Below are 18,088 nucleotides of genomic sequence, written 5' to 3'. Positions count from 1 at the left end.
CACTTCCTTAGCCAGCGACCATCAGAGATGTGTTCCCCCAAATCATATATAATCAAGTATTTTTAAAGCAATATAATCTTTAATGCAATGAGTACAAAACAGCATTTCCTTGGTTTATAAAACAAAGGTTTTCAAATGACAAGTTTACTTAAGTGAGGAAGAAGAATGTTTGATTCTTCAACCTGCCTTATTGGCAGTAATAAGCTGTCAAAATCAGGAGAAAAGCAGAGGCTTAAAAGCATCATCTTGGAGAGCTCGATGACTGGGAAGTCACCTAGGCCAGCGCTCGCCCACTGAAGGGTTTCATCACGACCACCAGCGCTCCCTGCAGGCTGGGAGGAAGCATGGTCCTCTCTAAGCCAGGGAAGGAGGGCTCCCTGTTGGTTTCATCCACTTCAATTCACCTGTTACACATTGTATAACACACACACACACACACACACACACACACCCCTTAGTAATAAGTTACAAAAGCAGAAAGGCGGCCGCCACTAAGTTCTGTGTCACTGCAAAATCAATGTGGTCAGATCAGACTGGCATATGGTTTTAATGCCAATTAGACAGCATCTGAGGAACAGAACTATCCTTCTCAGTCTTTTCAGGGACCAAATTAAAAAATCTTCCCTTATTCTTCAGTTCCAGTCTTGGGCCAGTCAGGTACCCTCTGCAGACTGGTTTCTGTACCTGCGCCATGTGGCGCCGCACACAGTGACAGCACCTGCCTCCGGCCTGGCGTCAGGGTTAAACAAAATGACACAGTTCAACACTCGGAACGGTGCCCGGCACACAGCACGTGCCCAGCGCACATCGGCTACGCGATTACAAGGACGTCTTTGACAGACGGACGCCAAGACCCACTTCTTAAATGCACAAAAGCTATCACGGGAGAGCAGGGACGTATTTGAGGTACAGCAGGTGAAGAACAGAAAAGGGACGGAAAGTGGTATAAAAGTGATATAAAAGGGCCTCAGTGAATCATAAACACTGAAGGTTAAGTTACTCCCGGGCAGAGGGCTTCCCAAAGGGCTGGTGGGCCCGTGACCTGCCCGGCGACCCCCACCGGTGTCCCCATGGAGACACTCGGGGTTTCCTCTGGTGAACCCAAGTCTTCGATGTAAAGGTAAAACAGTGTTAACCAGGAGCAACAGACTGATGGACGGGAGAAGAGCAGGGCCTTAAAGGAGACACTCAGCAAACGCGTATGTGAGCTGAATCCAAGTAATGAGGTAATAAAGCGGGAACGGGGATTTGTCCACATAATGGACACTTTTAGGTTCTACAGGACGGGTGGTGCTGTTTTCTCACTGGGCCATCATAGTTTTTTGTTTTTCAAAATCATTCAGTAGGAAAGGCCAACACAATCATCCTTACTATGTAATATGTCTCCTTGTATTAGGTTCTATGTGTGACACACACATACACACACACACACACACACACACTCACTCTCCCCCAACCTTCGGGCACCTACCACAGGGTCCTTCACAGTGTCAATCAGCTTAATGATATTCGTTCCACCACGAAGGTTCTCCAGAATCTTAACCTCTCGTTTTATCTTCTTTTTCTTCACTGGCTTAAATACACAAGAGTAATCAGAGTGAGACTCCCTTTGAAATTAACACATAAAACTTTAAAATGACGTTAGCTAATCCAACGGCCATTGCACTATCTTGTGCACCATGTTATGTTTGTCTAAATCAGAAGAGGAAAAAAGTCCAGATAAATGGGCCTGTCCATAAGAACTTACAAGATTCAGTTAAATAATTTACAGACTTATAGCTTATGTGTCAGATCTTAAAGTAGGGCACTTAAAAAAATTTTGAACACCCATGTCATACTTTAAAAATAAAATGCTCACTGGGTAACGGCCAAGTGGAAAATGTTACAGCTCCGAACAGCTGTATACATGCGTCCGCAGGCGGAAAAACTTCCACAAAATGGTGAGGCACCTGCTCTTCCAGTGAGTTACATGGAATTTTGTCTTTCAGGAGTGAAGACCGGTTCGCTGACATCAAGTTACAAACTTGTTTCCCAGCTGCTGGCTCCCACTTCCTGCCACCACTCCCATTTCCTTAATATCTGAAATGAGCGCAGAGCCAGTAAAACTCCCCAACAGACCCCACTCCCAAAGAAAGAGATAGCGGATCAGCAAAGGAGGTGGCAGATCGCCCATCAGCGCTGACTGCAAACCTCGGTTACCCGCTCCCCTTTCAAACTGCTCCATGCAAAAATTAAAGGCCTTGATTGGAAACACTAGTATTACATCTGCTATTTCTTAAGTGGCCCAAAGAGTCTGAAGTAGGCCCACCACAACCGGCAGTGTTTTATAAAGCACCTAGCATGGTTCTGGCACACAGTGAGCACCCTATAAACGTCGAACTCATTTCCCAGTTTGTAGTTAGTGGTGAGTCTTACTTCATCTCCACAAAACCCCCACATACAGATTCGGCCAAGACGAGCTGTGTGCCCAGGCGCCCACCCTCCCGCCCTTGCTACCAACAGAGAGTGAGGGTGGGAATCACGCTGAGACGGCCGGACTGCAGGTCTCACCGGCAGCCACTGTGCTTTCATTTCCCAAGTGCGGCCACGTAACTGACGTAACAAAGGAAAAGGAATATTCCATCACTAAGACACCGTTACAGTGAAACAGCACAGAAAGAGGGACCAGTGGTCTGCCATGAAACAAGACTTAAAAAAAGCCTCTGGGGGGAGGGGTGGGGGGAGGGGTGGTAGTGGTGGCAGCAGCGACAATGGTAGGGGGAAATGACGTATACACATGCCAGAGAAACCTTCATCTGCTGTTGGTCACTAAGCTACAGCTCTGAACACATAACAGAACAGAGGGAGAAAGTGAATGAGAAACAGCATCCCCGTCCCCTATAAAGAGGGCTCCACCGAGAGACTGGAATCTGGCTGCGTTCCTCCACGCCAGCCGCCAACGGTCGTGCCCGCTCCACCCTGTCAGGGCTCCCTGCAGAGGAGGTGTGGTGGCTGTGTCCCTTCCCCATCTCCACTCAGCAGTCTTCCTCCTTATTCTCTCTCATGATTAGGGAGGCTCGACACTTTCGGGAAACGCGGCGCTCAAACGTGCAGCCAGAGAAGGACATGCTACAAAACAAGGAGCCCACAAGCTTCAAAAAATGTCAGCGTCGGGAAACACACCAACTGAACAACTGCTCTGTTTTGCATTAAAAGGACAACTCAGCGTGACACGTGACCTGGGATTTTCTTGGATATAAAGAACGTTATGAGGACAACTGGCACAGGCGAACGGGAACTACAGATTAGCTCATAGCGTCGTATCAAATGTCATTTCTGATTTTTGATCCTGGCACTGTGGGTTATGTCAGAAACTGTCCTTGTTTTTAGGAAACACACACTGAAGTAAGGATGACTGCCAATTTACTCTCAGGCACTTCAAAAAAAGAGACGTGTAAACCAGACACAAAGATGTATGTATGTGCGCATCTATATGAAAGAAAACTAGAGAGGATAAGGCAACGGCAACATTTGAGAAATATGGGTGAGGTACATGGGGATTCTCGCAGCTTTTCTGTAAGTCGGAAATTATGTCAAAAGTTCAAAAATAAAAAATAAAAGTTGGCCACCATATCTATAAATTCAGCCAATGCTACCAATATATTCAATGTAAGAAATTCTCGATTTGTCGCCCAGTCTGGGAAATCAATTACAGATCCGTGGGGTGGGAACAGAGAAAAACACAACCGACCAGCCCCAGGCAGGAGGCGGTACAGACCAAAAGCCCACTTTTCTTCCTGTGCACTATACGGGGTGACCCACCAAACTCGTGGCTTCTGTAACAGTGCCACATATGAAGTTTTGCTCTGTATCCTGTCACTCAGTGGCAGGTCACACAGGTACACTGTTTCTGGGCAACCCAGTGAAGATGAAGCTATCTTTCGTTATGTCTGAAGGTCACTCACAGACCAAGTGAACGTATTTTGCTGCTTAAATGTTACCCGTTCAACAATTCCCAAAGCAGAGATTGGGGACAGTGGGGCGAATGATGTGGCGCAATGCAGTCAGACAGCAGCTGGAGTCCTACCACGGTGACAACAGACCAAGAGACTGTAAACGAGGAAGGTGACTGAGAGTCCAGGACATGCCCCTGCGAAGCGCGGGCACCCCCTCTCCACGGGCACCAGACGGCAGGGGACACCCTTTATTCAGCCTCAGCTCACCCCTCCTGAGCCTGTGAGATGCTTCAGAAGCCAAAAACCAGTGCGTTCCCGGGAGGGAAAGGGACCGACTGTCTACGCAGAACCGGAGGGAGAAAGTGAGGGTGTGTGAGGGAGGATCCTTCGCACCAAGAAAGCGGGTCATGGACTTTTATAGAGACAAGGCGGCTCTGACTCTCCGGGCCAGTGTTCGCACTCACTCACCCCAGTAACAAAGTGGAGAAAATACACACACTTTTATAACAATCTCATCACTGCATTTCATCAGAGGCCAAAAAAAGTCTCTCCCATTAACGTTCATTTATTACAATTCAGAGATTATGTGTTTAAAAGACTCTAACTGGATCAGCCTAGCTATTTTCCAAACCAAAAACAAAAAAAAAATTTTAATCACAGTCTAGCAGAGAAAATGGCAAATATCTTTCAGATTGTATTTATTTATTTTCAGACAGAGGGGAAGGGCAGGAAACATCAATTGGTTACCTCCCATACACACCTGACCAGGGACCAAACCAGCAACCAGCAACCAGCATGTACCCTGACTGGGAGTCGAACTGGTGACCTTTCATTCTGAGGAATGACAGACACCCAACACTGCTCAGGGCAGTGGCAAACAGCTTTAAAAAAGAAATTAAACCAAGTGTTTTCAAAATGTATTAAACCAAGTTTCAAAAGAAAGGAAATTTGGCACACACCTGAGAGAGAATGTGTAAAGGAAAAACCTCATTTAAAATTTTCTGTGCCTGACCTCTGGAAAGGAATGGAGGGAGGGAGGGCCTTCTCAGAAGGTTTCCACCCACGTGGTGAGGAGTCCCAACTATTTAGCAAAACCTTGTTCACTGTAATCCAAGACTAAGGTACTTTTTCTCTTTCCCTATTTACCAACATTTCCAAATTTCAAGATGAAACACAAATTTAGGTATGGGATGCTTGGAAGCACAGAAGGTGATCTGTCCTATTTATTTACTCAGAGTTGCTTTTTGAAAAGCCAGATCTGAGAATGAACTCTACTAGCATTCAATTATGACTGAATATGTAAACTACCATCTACCAAATGCGTAAAAATAAATGCTATCAGGAAATAAATGCCAGCAAATACTATCAGGCAAAGTCCCATTTTAATTTCTTTGCATTTCTAAGTAATTGATAAATCCAAGACAGGCGGGACCAGAGATCAGAACTTTCAAATCTGGGTTCACTTCCATTCCCCCACCAGAGCAACGACCGCCCCAACGAAGGTGCGAGTCTCGTGGTCTGCAGTGAGCAATTCCAGAGACTGGTTGCCAGGAACACAGGGTGAAGCGAGGAAGAAGGTCCAGCCCAGATGACAACTCACTCTACCTCCGCGGCACGTCTAAAATCTACCAGAGCAACGCCGTCTCTTCACCGCAACTCCCCCCGATCTTTCCAGTCTCATCTTTCCACCAGTTATATTACCAACACCTGAGGGTAACTGTTTATTTTTCAGGATTTAATTTTGTTTTAATTTAAAAAGGCAAGGCACATAGCAGGCCTTCTGACTCTCATTGAGAGAATGGTAGTCCTTTTCACTATTGGTTCCGTCCTTAAACCACAGGTGGCACACACAAGACTTGCGGGTGAACCTAGCCCTCCACCTTGTTTCTATGCGGTGGCAGCACTGAGCTCTCACTTAACAGTTAAGGAGCAGTTACATTTATAGTCCTAAAATCACCGCAGCTATGACCCCCGGTGAAAATGAGTTTGACATCTCTGCCCTAAACCATTCACTTGACCCAACTACCACACCATTAGTGTGCTTACTGCTTTGTAAGTGCCACGCACGGGTTTAGGAAGATTTTAATCAACATCTATTAGTACTCTGAGATTAGTACTTTTAACAGTCTTCCAGGTCACTGAGACAAGGGTTCAATCACTGCCCGAGTCCACAGAGCTTCTGAGTTCTGGAATTAACACCTGAATACGGGCAGCTCCTTTCCCAGGAAAGAAAACTACTTTGTGGATTACGACGACATTCTCCTCTACCGCCTCACCTACCCATGTCCCACGTGTCTCTCACAACAACCCTACACAGTCAACGGGAAAGGCACACCCATTTTACTGATGAGAAGAGTCGAGTGGGTACACACAGAGCTGCTTTAGAACCCTAGTCTTCTGCCCTCCACTTACACCACTTCTCATCCTATATACCACCCTGATTTGGGGGCAGCAAACCCTAAACTTAGGCTCTACAAATTATCTGGAGCTATGCTCTATATGTGAAGTTGGGAACTCTATATCAAGATATTCTTTTCACACGTGGTTTGCTCTCCAAACAACTTCAACAAACCTATTAAAGGGATAAAACCATCAACCAAAAAATCTGGCCCGTCATCATGCTGAGATATGGAGGAACTGTATGGGTTTAAAAAAATGGAAAATACTGGTTCCCGAGGCCTCCAGCTGCAAAAGTAAAGCAGCCGGTTCACTTACTCATGAAGCTGCTGTGGACACAGATCAGAACCCCGGTCTGCACCTGCGGATCTCTCTGTGCATCCTCCTATTCCGTACCTCAGCCAGCAACCCGCCGAAGTCAAGGGTTTCCTTTCAGGAGAGCAACTCCGAAAACCACCAGCAAGTAAATTGCACTATTAGGGAGTGCTCGTCAATCCACCCGGTACATCAAGAAGTCAGATCCCCAGCAAACGTGCTCCCTGTGCTCCCCCCTCTCCCGCAGGAGGAAGAGTCCTAAGCCCACTACCTCCGCCGCCGAGCATGGGACCTTGAGCAAACAGCATGCTCTCTCTGGGCCTTGCTTTTTACTTTTTTAGCCTCACCAGAGGGCATCTTCTCCCTGCTTTGGGAGATGGAGAAACACTGATGCCAGAGAGAAGCACCGATTGGCTGCCTCCCGTAAACGCCTGGACCGGGGACTGACCCTGCAGCCTTTGGGTGACAGGACAATGCTCCAACGGAGCCATCCTGGCCAGGGCTGGGCCTGGCTTTCTAAAAACATTGCTCTTAACTTCTATTCAGGAAACAGTTCGAGGATCCCAGGAAGCCCAACAGGTGCTAAAAGGCACCTGTGAGCAGCTGACAAAATGCTGAAAGCTGTCCCAAATGGCCAGATGCTTTCATCTCTGTACATACTTTTCTAGGAGGTACTATACAGGAACTGAAAAGTTGTTTTCTCAGGATCAAAAGAGGAAACTTTGGGCATGGACGTGGCATTCTGCCCTGCTCCATCAACCCTTACTATGCCCCTCCCCTACTTTTCTCTCCTCTCAAAATAATTTTCATCAAAAAAATATAACCATCCTACTGACTGGAATGTTTTACAATTTCAGCTTCAGACTTTCACTTCAGGATAAACAGTAAAATTATGCTCACCAATTTCTAAATTCCTAAGGCCTCTTAATAACCAATATGTTTTGATCGATAACACACTCTTTAGAAATCTACCACGGATGCAAACTAAGTGACAGGAGATCCCTCTGCAGTCAGCCATCACCCAGCTGCCCTCACGTCCTGGAAAGCACCCACGGAAACGTTACTGCCACGGCAGGCGCCCCCAGTCCTCAAGGAACGTGCCTCCAGCTCGGTCGCTGTGTGCACGCTAATACAGATTCCTTCCTGCAGCTGAAACGTAGTAGGCCTACACAAAAAGGAAGTGTTTCTAGATGCCTCCAAATTACGAGCCGCTTGTACGGTGAAGGACCTAACTCCCCAGGACCAAACACCACGACAGTAATTATTAGTCATAATTTCAACTTCTCTTGATTAGAGGAAGCACAACTTTGGATAGACCTTATTCTTTAAAAAAAAAAAAAAAATTTTCTTTTCTTAAATTCTACTTTAACCCAGCCTGTCAGAACAATGAGAAAACCATAGTTAATACCATTAGCAGTTTCTTACCCCATCTGTCAGACAGAACAAGATCTGGACAGAAATGCCACAGGGCTTTGAAAAACATAAAGGGGTGAACGTAGTTTTCACTAGTGGAAGCAAGGTGGTTCAGGCCGTGCCCTGAAAAGAACTTGCATCAAAGAGAAACAAAACAACACTTCATTAACGAGAGCATCAGAGGGGCCTCCCAAGCCTTATTCCAGAACACTGGAACTTAACCTGCACATGTCACGACGCCAAGACGAGCACTGAAAGACAGGAAAAAACAGGACACAGGCGTTCTGGCTGTGGGTCACTTCAACACTGTGATGTTAGATGAGGTCTGTTTTGTGTGTGCACATGTGCTTACTCTCTTCTCTGGAAAAATAACCTCAGCTTCCAAAGTGGGTTCCCTAAACACCATACGTATTCTGCAATCCTTCACAAGGGCGTGGGGAAAACTACCTAGCAACTGACACCATCCAGTTCTCTCTCGAGAGGACTCCAGAGCAGCGGGATGCTTTCCTAAATGAAAGTGCCCTTCCCTACGCACACACCTGAATGCTGTTCCTCTCAAAAAAGACACTACAGGAAGATGCATTTACTCGAAAAATGCTGCCATCACTCAAAAGCTTGGCCATTTTTTCTGGATTTGCTTTAGAGTAAGCAGTTCATTCTTCTGAATGCACAGCAGCGGAACATGGATATTCCTGATTTCAATGTACGCCTTGCTTACTTCCTAGAAGTATTTTGAGCAGCTTCTACTAAAAAGTTTTACGCTTATGTCTACAGCAGAAAATTGTATGACTTCCCCAGGTGACCTTTCTGAAAGAAACCTTCCGGTAAATCTTTATGCTTTGTGAGTGTTAGTTCCTGTTTGGGAAGAGAGGAGTCCCACTCTATCTTTAACACCAATTTCTCCCCCCCACCCCGTGTTTCTAACGGCACTAACAACTGCTTATTTCTCTGTACCCGCAATTCTGCTTCTTCCTCGCCAGGCTAGAATGATACTGAGAAGTGATCACTTTTCTGGAAGGTGATTTTCAGACAGTGTAAGTCCGACCCCTTGGCTCTAAACAAGGGCATGGGTGCCCTAACTCTGACCTTCAGACACAAAAACAGTTTTCAACCTCACAGTCTTATTCACAGAGCCTCTGCACAATGTCACAATGTCCACACTAGGAATCTTTCATCGGTAAAACTGCTTGATTACTCCTTGATCTATTTAATGTTACCGAATTACACGCACACCACATTAAACGATCTGGCAACGATGAGGATCCTTCACCGATTATTTTTTAGTTCTTCCTACATAGCACCGTTTCAAGCTACTGAGTCAGTTATGTTAAGGGGAATTTAGCCCATTCTTCACGCTCATGAAAACCAGGTCTTCACCCAAGACATGCCAAGAGGTCAACCTCAGGCTGCTGAACCAGAAACAGTGCGACTCTTTTGTCCCAATTATTACTTTAGCGATTACGAGTGTGCTCATCCACTGCTTCCAATTTGGCTTTACTAGATGATAACCACCAATGAAACTTCTGGCACGCCTTGCTCACTTCACCCACCCCACCTGCGCCTCCGATGGTCCATCCCCTGAGGTGTTTCCCTCCATGAGGTTGCAAAGCTGCTTCCGTGTTTCCAGCTTCCTTTCTGGAATAACTTAGAGCACCAAGAGTAACCAACTCAAGGAGCCCTTGGAAAAATGGGATCTTCATGAACAGGCTTTCCTTTGTTCTGAATACCTATTTATTTTGTAACAAATGACACCCCTCTGGAATATGCACTTTGGGAGTCCATCATTATATTTCAAAACGAGGGTGTTGCTGAACTATATCATGCTTAGATTTGAAACAGGTGGATATTTTCTTACAGGTTCACAGGAAAATGCTGTGGGAGAAGGGGGGAGCATCAGACAGAAGCGATGTACAAGGAGAGCTTGGCTTGCTCATTCTAGAATGTAGCTGGGGTAGTTGTGCCTTCTGGCCTGATGGGGGAGGGGAAATGTCATGCCACTCATTAGACACTCACCTTGAGAATTTTTACCACCACTCTCTCATTGTTGGTAATGTTAATGGCCTCGAATACTTCGCTATACTTTCCCCGACCAAGTTTTCGAACCAGTTGGTAATCATCTTGATTACTGTGAAAGGCAAGAGGGAAACATAAATGCCAGGGCTTGGGATTGACCCAACCTAAGCTCCGGGTACCTGCCCCCCTCCCCCCACCCAGCCAGCCACTTCCAGTGTTCAAGCGCTTGGAAGTGTCCATCCATCAGGCCCCAACTCATTCCCTAAATGAAGGCCACAACACAAACTTGGCTCCCTCCACTCTGCCCAGAGCTCCTAACCTAATGGGTCCCTCCTAACTTGGAAAGAGGAGGTAGGAAGGTACCGCTCGGAGCCCATCTAGATGGGTGAGCACAGCATCCACCCGGGGCTCGCAGGGGTCTCCTCTGGCCGTAGAGCTACAGCACCTGCCCTGGTACACACCGCGCTTGCTCTGAGAATCTGAACGTCTTTTTAAAATTTCCTCCCACCCAGCCTCATTTCCAAAAAACTAAAAAGGCAGGGAATTTTAATAGCTCCAGCTGTTGACTTCCCACCCCAAAAGACACCCAAAAGTACGAGCAGAAGGGGCTGCTCCCTCCCTCCCACCAGGCCCTGGTCTCTGGACCCCACTCTTCTCCCCAGGCAGAAAGCATTTCTCGGGGTTCGGGAGGTAAAGGTGCGCACAGCGGGGAGAAAGGGACGGAAAGGGGGCGAGGGGGATGGGGAGAAGGCTCTGCCCCCCACCGCAGACCCGGGACGCGCGGGCCCACAGAGGACCGGGCGGGGCTGGGGGGGGGCGGCGAGGGCCAGGCGGGGGGCGGCGGCAGCTTTACCCCCAGCTCGGGACGTGAGCCTCATAGTCCCAGTACTCGCGGCTCCTCAGGCTGTTCACCTCGGCGTAGACCCGGGCCCTGCTGCCCGCGGCCGGACCGGGCATGGCGGGCGGGACCGGGGGGCGCCGCGGGGCGCCGAGGGCGGCGGCGCGGCGAGGGGCGCCGGGCGGCGGGCGGAGGAGGTGGCGGGCCGCGGGGCGCCGGAGGAGGAGGAGGAGCGAGACGGCGGGCGGCCACGCCAGGCCGGGCCCGCGGGGGCGGACGGGCGAGGGGCACGGGGGGCGCCGGCCGCGCCGGCCGGGCCCTGGAGCGGCCGGCGGAGCGGCGGGACTGGCGGCGCTCGCGCTCCGCGGCGGCCTCCGCTCGGCTCGTGGCCCCAAGGCGGCGGCGGCGGCGGCGACGGAGGCGGCACCGGCAGCGGCGGCCGCCGGCCGGGAAAGGGACGGCAGCCGCGGCGGCGAAGAAGGAGAAGGAGGAGGAGGAGGAGGAAACCCGGAAAAAGGGCCGCTCTCTCTAGGAGCGGCCGCCTCCCGGCCGGGACCGCCCAAGCTCACAGCGCCCCCTGCAGCGCGGGGGGACCCGCCGGGCGGCGCCGGCCCCGCCCCCGGCTCGGGCCTCGGAGACCCCCGCTGCGAAACTCGCATCCTCGGTCTGGCCGCCGGACGCGCTCACCTTCCCCCACCCACAGACTGCTGCTCTGGGCCTGAGCCTCGTGCACCCTTTGGGGACTGCCCGACCCCAAGCCCTCCGCCCGCTATTCATCTAGAGTTTACCCACCCCGACCTCCTGTAAGGACCCTGTTCTGACTGTTCCCATCAAGTCCCTTCCCGATGATTCACTCAACACTCAGAACCTCCCTCACCTTAAGATTTCGCCATCCCTCCCAGAGTCACCCCCTCCTCCCCAATGGGCCCTTCCCTGACACCTGTAGACTCATCGTCTATCTCAAGCCTCCCCCTCCCTTTTTCTAGAGCCTTCCTCACAAAACCCTTCTCTTTTACTTTCCCAAAAACCTCCTTCCAGCGCTTGCCTAAGAGCCGTCTGAATGTTCACTCCCTTTACTTAATTAAGCTGGCAACGGCCAGGTTGCTCACTGCGAAGTTCCTGTTTTCCCCCTTCGTAATTAAACAGCAATATGTGGGAGACACTTGGGGACTAGATAAACACCCTGGTTTGGTTTGGGAGGAGAAGTGCAAGAGTCCTGCCTGAAGGGACAGGCTAGGGGTCAGGCATGGACTGAGGGCCAGGTGGCGAAGCCAACTTTGACTATATTAATAACCTGGTGTCTTCTAGCTCCTAACACTCTTCTCCCTTCGATCTTCTGGGCCTTTCTTTTGTCTTGTGCTCCCACCCCTTATCACGAGCACTTCCTCACACAGCCCAGGTTGCTGTGACGCCAATCCTTTTTCACATTCTGTTTTGTAGATGAAACCCTGCTTTCTCTTTTTTGATATGGTGAAGAGGACAGACTGTAGAGTCAGATCCATTGAGGTTTGAACCCCAGCTCTGCTACTTAGAAGCTGTGTGGCCTTGGGCCAATAACTTAACCTCTCTGTGCTGCAGATTTTACAGCATAAAAAGAGTAGTGACACCTACTTCACAGGTCTATGGGGAGAATTAGACCCGGTAAACCCTGTGAAAAACACTTAGAACACTGTGTAGCAGACAGTAGGTGCTCAATATCATTGTCACCAGACCCAGGACTTTTCTCCTGCCATTTTCCCCTCCCTGAGACCATCACACGCCCTTCCAGTTCCTTGCATTCTGCAGGCTTGGCCACATCTACCTCCACCTTCACCTTGCCATCCTCGACTCCTTGTTCCTCTTTTTTTCTTTTTAATAATTGTATTTTATTATCATTATTATTTGTATGAATTCTCCCACAGAAATTCCCACTCGGCAAGCACCTTCAAAGTGCCCTGTGGTTCCAGTACATTATGTCACTTAATCTCCATCACACCCCTTGGTGGGAGTGGACACTGTCACGCCTACTTACCGAGAGGGGAATGGCAGCAGCTCAGAGCCCAGCCTGTTCCTCTTTTTTTTTTATAAATATTTTATTTATTTATCTTTAGAGAGGAAGGGAAGAAGGGAAGGAGAGAAACATCAATGCATCAAGAGTCCCCTGCTGGGAACCGGCCTGCAACCCAGGCATGTGCCCTGATTGGGAATCGGACGGCAGGTCCAATGTGGTTCGCAGGTCCGTGCTCAATCCACTGAGCTACACCAGCCAGGGCATTCCTTCAGGTCTCACCTTTAAGGTCACTTTCAGTGCTAGAGTTGATACTTCTCTGGTCACTCTATCCATATCCTTCAGAAAGTGGCATATTTTGGGGGGGGTGTTTGTTTGTTTTAAGATTTTATTTATTTTTAGAGAGAGGGGACGGGAAGGAGAAAGAGGGAGAGAAACACCAATGTGTGGCCGCCCCTCCCATAACCCCCGCCAGGGATCCAACTGCAACCCAGGCATGTATCCCGACTAGGAATCGAACTGGCAACCCTTTGGTTTGCAGGCCCATGCTCAATTCACTGAGCCACACCAGCCAGGGCGGAAAATGGCATATTCAGTGATTATCTCTTTGCCTCTGCCATTGTGAAAATAGCAGGAGAGTGCAGACTGAGTCAGCACGCTCATCCCTGGCTCGCCCAGCATTTGCCACAGCCGGAGGCTTTCAGTGCACACAGGGTGACCCACAGGTCACTTACCAATTCCAGAGGGGAACCTGGAGGTCATCCCTTTGACCATGAATCAAACTTACCTTCAATAATGGACCCCTGGGCCCTCTGACATGATGCACCAAGAAGGGACATGCCGTCTGCCAAAAATGCTTAACTTGAGTCTAATGACAATGACACAATCAGACAAATCCCAACTGGGGGACATGCTACAGAACAGCTAGCCTGCACTCTTCAAACATATCAGTGTTGCCAGAGAAGACAAAACTCTGCAGCAGCATCCTTGATTAAAGGGGCCTGAGAGGTACAACTAAATGAAGTCTATAATTCTAGATTTGGTCCTGGTTGACAAAGGCAGGAAGGAAAGGAGGGAGGGGGGAAGGGAAGGAGAAAAAGTACAGCTAAAAGAACACAGCACTATGGGGACTACGGGGGGGATGTGAGGAGATGTATGTGTACCTTACACAGTAGTATTGTCCAATGTCAAGAGTGTGAGAATTATACTGTGGCTATGCAGGAGAATCTCTTGGTCTTAGATGTTACATGGCACGTGTTTAGGGAAGAAATGCCAGTTATCTGCAGCTTAGCCTCCAGTGGTTCCCCAGAAAAACATGGGTTCCCATGAGCACAAGCAAGCCCAAAGGAGAGGGGAGCAACTCGGAGAAATGGTGATAAATGGAGAAGGCAGTTGGACTACATGAACGTGCAACATTTTGGCAGATTCGAAAAAAAATGTTTTAAATATGTTATTTATTTATTTTGAGAGCGAGGAGAAGGGAGGGAGAAAGAGAAGGAGAGAAACATCAATGTGAAAGAGAAGCATTGATCAGTTGCCTCTCTCGTACGAGACCCCACCGGGGACCAAACCCTTAACCCAGGCGTGCGCCCTGACCTTTCAACCTGGCGACACTCAACCCACTGAGCTGCACTGAACAGGGCAGATATGAAAATTTTCAAAGTGAAAACTGGAAGAAAAGAAAGCATTTGTGAAATAAGTGGACTTTGGAAGTTAATTCCCACAACCTGCAAACCTCTGTAAATCTCTGTCACACAGGAAGACATGAAAGTTCTCAATTTCTTTTTTTTTTTTAAGATTTTATTTGTTTATCTTTAGAGGGGAAGGAAGGAGAGAGGGAGAGAAACATCAATGTGTGGTTGCCTCTCATGTGTCCCCCACTGGGAACTGGCCTGCAACCCAGACATGTGCCCTGACTGGGAATAGAACCGTGATCCTTCGGTTTGCAGGCCCTCACTCAATCCACTGAGCTATGCCAACCAGGGCTTATTCTCAATTTCTTAATTTAGCTTTAGGATTTCCTGGCAAGTTCCTGCCAACTAGTCAAGACCAGAGGTTCTGAATGCTGAACCCTCGTATGAACTCTCTGGGTTCTGGGAACCCCCAACACCATGTACAAACTTTGTGGGTCAGTGTGCGTGCATTCTCTCCTTAGCATCCCCGAGGTCCTCAAAGGAGGCCATGACCTACAAATGGTTCCAAACCACTGGTCCAGCCCCGGCTGGGGCCCCACTCCTTGCCTCCACCCTCACCCACCTCTGAGTGCATCTGCCCTCCCTGCACCTTCCTCTTGTCCTGGCCACCTAACCCACACCCATCTCACGGAACCTGCTCCCACACCTGAAAGGGTGCCTGACGGTTCACCCACACACACTCTGGTGCAACGTGCTCCTGGATTTGGCTGACGCTTCACTAACTCAACCCTGAAACCTGCAGTCCGCCCTCCCACGGCCCAGTGGAGTATGTTTCTATGGTTTGTTGGTAAGTAGGTTGGGCACCCTATGGAATTGGTGAAGACCCACCACCCCTCCTTCCTCCTAGCTCACCATCAGTGTACTTGGTGTGAATTAAGATGGGCAATTAGAGATGGTGCCACCCATGCAACCCTCACTGAAGGAGTAAGTCTCATGGTGGCTTTGTGGGGGCAGGTGTGTGTGTGAAAGAGAGAGAGAGAGAGAGCGAGAGACAGGGCAGGGTGGTTCAGTGAACCAGAATCAACTTCCCCTAATTACTCTGTGCAGGGGGGGGGGCAGGGGCGGTGTGGGGGGTGTTTGGGGATGAGTGTAATTCAGGGTTACATAGGGGAGAGTGAAATAAGGCCTCATGAGTTGGACAGCCCAACAATTTTATACTAACACCGCATGTGACCCCAAATTCTATCCAAAGACCCTCCAAAAACAGAACAAAAACAAACAAAAGTGTTCAATCCTCAGAATACCTCTTATCTCTATAAGGCCCGTTTTCAAAATATTTAAGAGGTTTATAGGCCATGGCTGGTGTAGCTCAGTGGGTTGAGCTCGGGCCTGCAAACCAAAGGATCGAGGTTCAATTCCCAGTCAGGGCACATGCCTGGGTTGCAGGCCAGGTCCCAGCAGGGGATGCAGGAGAAGCAACCACACATTGATGTTCCTCTTCCTCTCTCCTTCCCTTCCCCTCTAAAGATAAATAAATAAATAAATAAATATGTATATAAATAAGAGGTTTATAGGCTTTTGTCTTGTATTGCTGGTTCTAAGAACCTCGCCTAAGGAAATAACGCAAATTATGGTCAAGGAATTATTAAAAGTAGTGACAACTTGTGTGTTTGATATCATTGAATCCTGCAAAAATCCTGAGGCCAGAAACCATTGAATTTATTTAAATGGGTGAATTGTATGGTATATGAATTATATCTCAAGAAAGTTGTTTAAAAGTTCTGTGAGAGCAGGTTTGTTGTCAGCATTGCCTTTTTTTTTTTAATGATCAAGTCCATCAATTCTAAGTCTCCTTTTTTTAAAAAAAAAAAAACTTAAAAAAAAATTTTTTAAAGATTTTATTTATTTATCTTTAGAGGGGAAGGGAAGGAGAGAGGGAGAGACACATCAATGTACGGTTGCCTTTCGTGCATCCCCTGCTGGGAACTGGCCTGCAGGGAACCTGCCTGCAACCCAGGCATGTGCCCTGACTGGGAATCGAACCGTGATTGTCTGGTTCGCAGGCCCACACTCAATCCACTGAGCTACACCAGCCAGGGCAGGATTGCCTTTTTGCAGCCTAGGAAACCAAGACTCTAATGAACATACCATTGAGGGGAGCTAGGATTTGAACTTTGGTCTTTACAACCACCTAGTCTATTCCTTACACTCTTTTATAATTCAGTATTCCCCACCAAAACACCCAATGACATTCTTCATAAAAAAAATCATGATCTTTAAATTATGCAAGTATAAAACAACTTAAATATCCCAATCTGAGGATCGCTCAAATAAACTGTGGTATGTCCCTACAGTGAAGTATTAGACATCCCTAAAAATGATAATTATCATGAATTTTTAGTGATGAGAAAAAATTTTTATATAACATTTTTAAGTATGTTTATAAGTTACCTAAGTAATTGTGGTAAGCAAAATAATGCCACCCTCTCCGCCTTTTGTATGCAATAGAAATGCCCGATACCACTTCTGTTCATCTTGCTTTGCTTTGTTTGAGGCCTATGACAAATGGGAAGAGAATCAGAAAGGAATAGATTAATTCCCTTTGGGTCTGGGAATCATTTGGTTTTACTCTCAGTCAGAAAAAAGAACCTATGTTAGCAGGCTGTTGACTATCCTGGCCCTTCCCCCAACAGCGGGTGGGGGAGGAGGGTCTTATGTTCTCTCTGTCGTCCCAGGAGTGCACAGGGAAGAATGGACTTTCACGCTGGGTGTCTGATGCCCCAGCCAGGTCACTGAAATGTGTCCATTAGGGGCCCACAGGCTGCGCTCCACCAGGGGACATTTGCACACAACTTCTTTGGGGACATCCCTTACTGATTTTTTTCCCCTATCACCCTTCCAGTGTGACTCACTCTGCTTTCCACCCAGAAAGTGCCTTTGAGTGGGTGGGAAGGCATAGGGCACGGCGTGTCCAAGCTTGGAGCAATAGAAACAGCAATTTTCTGGTGATGGGTTTCCTTTTTTTATTATTTACCCTTGTCTGACTGGAGAGTTTGAACTCGCTGAGCTTCTGGGAAGAGGTGGGTATTGGGGAATGGGAGCCAATGCTCTCTGGGAAGGACGGATAAATTCCTGGAGACTGGAATGTAAATGAAAGCTCTTTAAAAGGGATTTGCATTTTAAAGAGGGTCAGGTCTAGGATGGATAAAGTGAGTAAAGATGGGGTTTATCCTGGAGTTACCCGTGTGAGTGACATGGAGGTGGAGGGGATACAGGATTTAGGAGGGCAGGCCTGAACCGCCCGAGGGCCACACCCACTCCGAAGTGGACCTTTGGAGAGGAGTGGGCTGCAATCTGCAGTAGCAGGCAGCGCACCCCCCGGCAAAGCCGCTGCGCTTTGCAAACATTCATCCTCTTCCTGCCAAACTGCTCTTCCGAACTGTTCAGAATCACCATCCACTCCCACGTGGCAACCATCACCAAGTCCATCTGGCTTTCTCTCCAGATGGCACCTCACGGCCGCCCTTCTGTCTCAATGCCGGGAGCCTGGGCTATC

At 48.5% G+C, this 18,088-nt stretch overlaps 1 protein-coding gene across 3 annotated transcripts in view; it reads right to left on the bottom strand.

Moving 5' to 3' along the window:
• Positions 1-11,383, bottom strand: part of CSNK2A2 (casein kinase 2 alpha 2) — a 35,387-nt gene extending 24,004 nt beyond the window's left edge. For all 3 annotated transcript variants that reach the window (XR_008391172.1, XR_005081974.2, XM_037141463.2), the window contains exons 1-3: positions 10,927-11,383; positions 10,074-10,185; positions 1,472-1,573 (exon numbers count right to left, since the gene is read on the bottom strand). Coding sequence is in view for 1 of the 3 variants with exons in the window: in XM_037141463.2 (XP_036997358.2) it covers positions 1,472-1,573; positions 10,074-10,185; positions 10,927-11,030 (318 nt within the window). In the remaining 2 variants the exon portion in view is untranslated. The remainder of the gene's footprint in view (positions 1-1,471; positions 1,574-10,073; positions 10,186-10,926) is intronic.
• Positions 11,384-18,088: the final 6,705 nt, after the last annotated feature.

Source organism: Artibeus jamaicensis, unplaced genomic scaffold (genome assembly GCF_021234435.1).
Source record: "Artibeus jamaicensis isolate MK-2021 breed Jamaican fruit bat unplaced genomic scaffold, CSHL_Jam_final contig_3152, whole genome shotgun sequence".
In the NCBI taxonomy this organism is placed as follows: Eukaryota; Metazoa; Chordata; class Mammalia; order Chiroptera; family Phyllostomidae; genus Artibeus; species Artibeus jamaicensis.
This window is presented reverse-complemented; position numbering and strand designations above follow the sequence as displayed.